We start from the raw sequence: 3,265 nt of genomic DNA on the forward strand, positions 1-3,265 counted from the left end.
CATTATCAAAGGCTGCTCCTTTGAGACCGTTCTCTCAACCGATATGTGAAAATGGTGACATCATAACTTGAAGCCAAGAGACGAGCAGTCTTTCTCTGCCGATGCAGCATATAAATGTTCTCGTCTTTCCCAGGTTTGATTCCTTAAAGGGAGCGCTTGTCTCATCTTCACAAGTGAGAAAATCCTGAGTCTGTATGTCTGAGCAGCAATTCTGATGTTAAGCTCGAGGCTTTTTTTTTTTTCGCATATATTAACTTTATATATAATTTTTTTTCATGATCAAAGTTCATTTATGTACAGTGTACTAAAAAATCCATAACCTTAAAAATAAAGAAAAACAAAAGACAAAATAAAGCAACTTTAAAATTCATCTCGTGGTAAAAATACAGTATGTTCTAAATGTTAAGCACCATGTCAGGAACTGTAGCTGTAGATTTGGTCTTTCACATGCTTGCATGGGTGGTTTTCAGAGTCTTTATATAAGGAGAGAGGGAACTAGACAATCAGAGCTGAGCTTATTTTGTTTAAAAAATAAATAAATAAAAACTACTAAACTAAATTTCTTACCTTAGGTGTGATCAAGAAATCAGTTTCCCTTTAGTGAGGATGAGTGATTTTCTGTGAAAACCAGAGATCAGTCAGAGAGAGTTGTGCAACTACTACAACCATAAACCATAAAAAAAAAAAACTTACAAAATGAATGCATTTGATTTTTAATTACATTTAATATTTTACAAATATTTAAACTTCAACATTTGTAAACAAAGTTTTTCTGAAAAATGTGGCTACTTTAGCTTAGAATCCTGTATTTTTGTGGTTGAGTTATAAAATGTAGAGAGAGTCTACTCACTTCAACATCTGAAAGGGTCCTGTGATAGACACCGTCCACATCTCCATTTCCATTTGAGAGTGTCTTTGTGCTGTTGACAGTGGTAGAGTGGTCAAAATATTTGTATTTCATGTCTTGCTCCTTCCCAGTATGACAAAGATCAAGTTCATTTCCACTGTAACAGCTCAGGCCATTAGCTGAAGAAAAACAAAACAAAACACATTTACACAAAATACATTAGTTAATTTTTTCCCCAAATGGCATTTACGTGAATGTATAATACTGTGCCAGGATCAAATGTACGATTGTGGATGCAAGCAAGCCTGGGGAGGTTTTGAGTAGAATCCAGATTGTAAATTTGTTGTCAATTACTGGCAAACATGAACATTTCAGTGTTAGCACTGCTATCTGAAAGAGACTACTAAGCTTTGACCCATGCAATGTCAAAAGTCACAAAGATAAACCATATCACTCAAAAGGCCCGGTTTATATCTTGTATATGAAACACAAATATTTTTTTCTGTCACACAATGGAAAGAGACAGCATGGGTTATTTGTAATATTAATTTAAATGTCAATATTTCAATCAAAAAGCACCTCAACGCCCAATTATCATTACTGCAAAATAATGCAAACTGTAAATGTTTGCATATTACTTCATATGTATACATATTTAAATTGCATTTGGCAGTGCTTATTGGAAAAAAGTTATGGAAATGATCATTTTGGGGGGAAATGTGCTTAGCTGCCATGAAAATATCCACACAATGCAAATTTTAATGTTAAAAATATGCTTGTTTTCTTTTTCCCATTTGATTTAAGTGTGAAAAGTGACCTAGACGAGTTCAAGTATGCTACTGCCTGAAACATGCATTGCTTCCACTTTGTGCTGTTCAAAAAGACATCAAGTCTAACACCGTGTCTACACACGACACAACAAAATACTATAGAGCCCATTATAATTAGTGATGCTGTCTACAATGGATGCGGCGCGACAAATCCCCAACAGTAAACTGTTGAATCATTCTATTTATGATGTACTGCCACAAAATTCTAATGATTTGCAGCGGTCGCATTGCGTCCAGTGTAGACAGACTTTAGCTGTTGCGGCGTAAGCTATTAACAATTAAGCACCTTTGTGTCCATTGAGCTGTTGCTGGTCCTCCATATGGTCTCGGTGGACATTGTGAAGAGACTCAGAGATGTGGTGCTGACTTCCTCTCTCTGCACCATTCCTAGCTCTAGAATCCTGCTCTTCCCGCCTCGGAGTGACATCTCTCCTAGTGTGAGGCCTTTCCTCATCCTCTCTCCTCTTCTTTTTCTTCTTCTTCTTATGTCTCTTGGAGCTGCTATCCTCAGATGGGTCCTTCTCTGAGTGCCTATAAGTGGAAAGTCACAATGATTTTCAATGGTTTTAAATTCTCACCCATTCAAATATTAAATGGTCAATGACAAATCAAATTGTCAAAGCTTTAAATGTTTTTCAAATATTAAAATGCAGTGAAGTTGTTTTAATATTTTAATAAAAATAATAAGAATAATTGGCAGAATAAATAAATAAGAAATTATAACACCACTTAAAGGGTTAGTTCACCCAAAAATGAAAATTAGCCCATAAATGACTCGCCCCCAAGTCATCCTAGGAGTATATGACTTTCTTCTTTCAGACGAATCCAGTCGGAGTTATATAAAAAATCGTCTTTGATCTTTCAAGCTGTTTAACACCACTCAGCGGGTGTTGCATGCATCAGTCCAAAAAAAGTTAAATAAAAAGCGCCCATCCATTTAAAAAAAAAAAAAAGTATCTCACACGGTTCTGGGGGGTGAACAAAGGCCTCCTGTAGCGAATCAATGCATTTTTGTAAGAAAAATATCCATATTCAAAACGTAATAATCACTTTAATGTAGCTTGCGCCAACAGTTGTACATGGAAGCAACTCCAGGCGGATGACATATGAGGTCGGCGTTGTGCATGCGCTGGTGAGTCTCGTGAAAACCAACGTTTGTTAACAGGAGCAAAGGAAGCAAAGTTTCCTTACTTTAACAAAGGAAAACCAGTCTCCTCTTGGCTTATATCGAAATCCTCCGACATTCTTCTTTACAAATCCTTGTTTTGTACTTCTAATAAGTGACAGTTGTTTTGTTTTGATCTCTCCGCTGCGTTTCTGCATTCGTCACTTCTGAGCTGCGCATGTGCAAAGCCAACCTCACACGTCATGCTCCTGGAGCTGCTTCCGTGTAGGACTGTTGGCGCAAGCTACATTAAAGTGATTATTACGTTTTGAATATGGATATTTTTCTTACAAAAATGCATCGATTCGCTACAGGAGGCCTTTGTTCACCCCCCAGAGCCGTGTGAGATACTTTTCTTTTTTATGGATGGGCACTTTTTATTTAACTTCTTTTGGACTGATGCATGCAACACCCGCTGAGTGG

The 3,265-nt window shown here is 36.9% G+C and overlaps 1 protein-coding gene across 2 annotated transcripts in view; it reads right to left on the minus strand.

Annotated features, from left to right (window-relative positions):
• Window positions 1-254: 254 nt before the first annotated feature.
• usp42 (ubiquitin specific peptidase 42) overlaps window positions 255-3,265 on the minus strand; it is a 23,513-nt gene continuing 20,502 nt past the window's right edge. For both annotated transcript variants that reach the window (XM_016284129.1, XM_016284130.1), the window contains exons 16-19: window positions 1,964-2,208; window positions 851-1,026; window positions 568-618; window positions 255-473 (exon numbers count right to left, since the gene is read on the minus strand). In XM_016284129.1, the coding sequence (XP_016139615.1) occupies window positions 598-618; window positions 851-1,026; window positions 1,964-2,208 (442 nt within the window). In that variant the 3' untranslated portion in view covers window positions 255-473; window positions 568-597. The remainder of the gene's footprint in view (window positions 474-567; window positions 619-850; window positions 1,027-1,963; window positions 2,209-3,265) is intronic.

Source organism: Sinocyclocheilus grahami, unplaced genomic scaffold (assembly GCF_001515645.1).
Source record: "Sinocyclocheilus grahami isolate Dianchi unplaced genomic scaffold, SAMN03320097.WGS_v1.1 scaffold180.1, whole genome shotgun sequence".
NCBI lineage: Eukaryota > Metazoa > Chordata > Actinopteri > Cypriniformes > Cyprinidae > Sinocyclocheilus > Sinocyclocheilus grahami.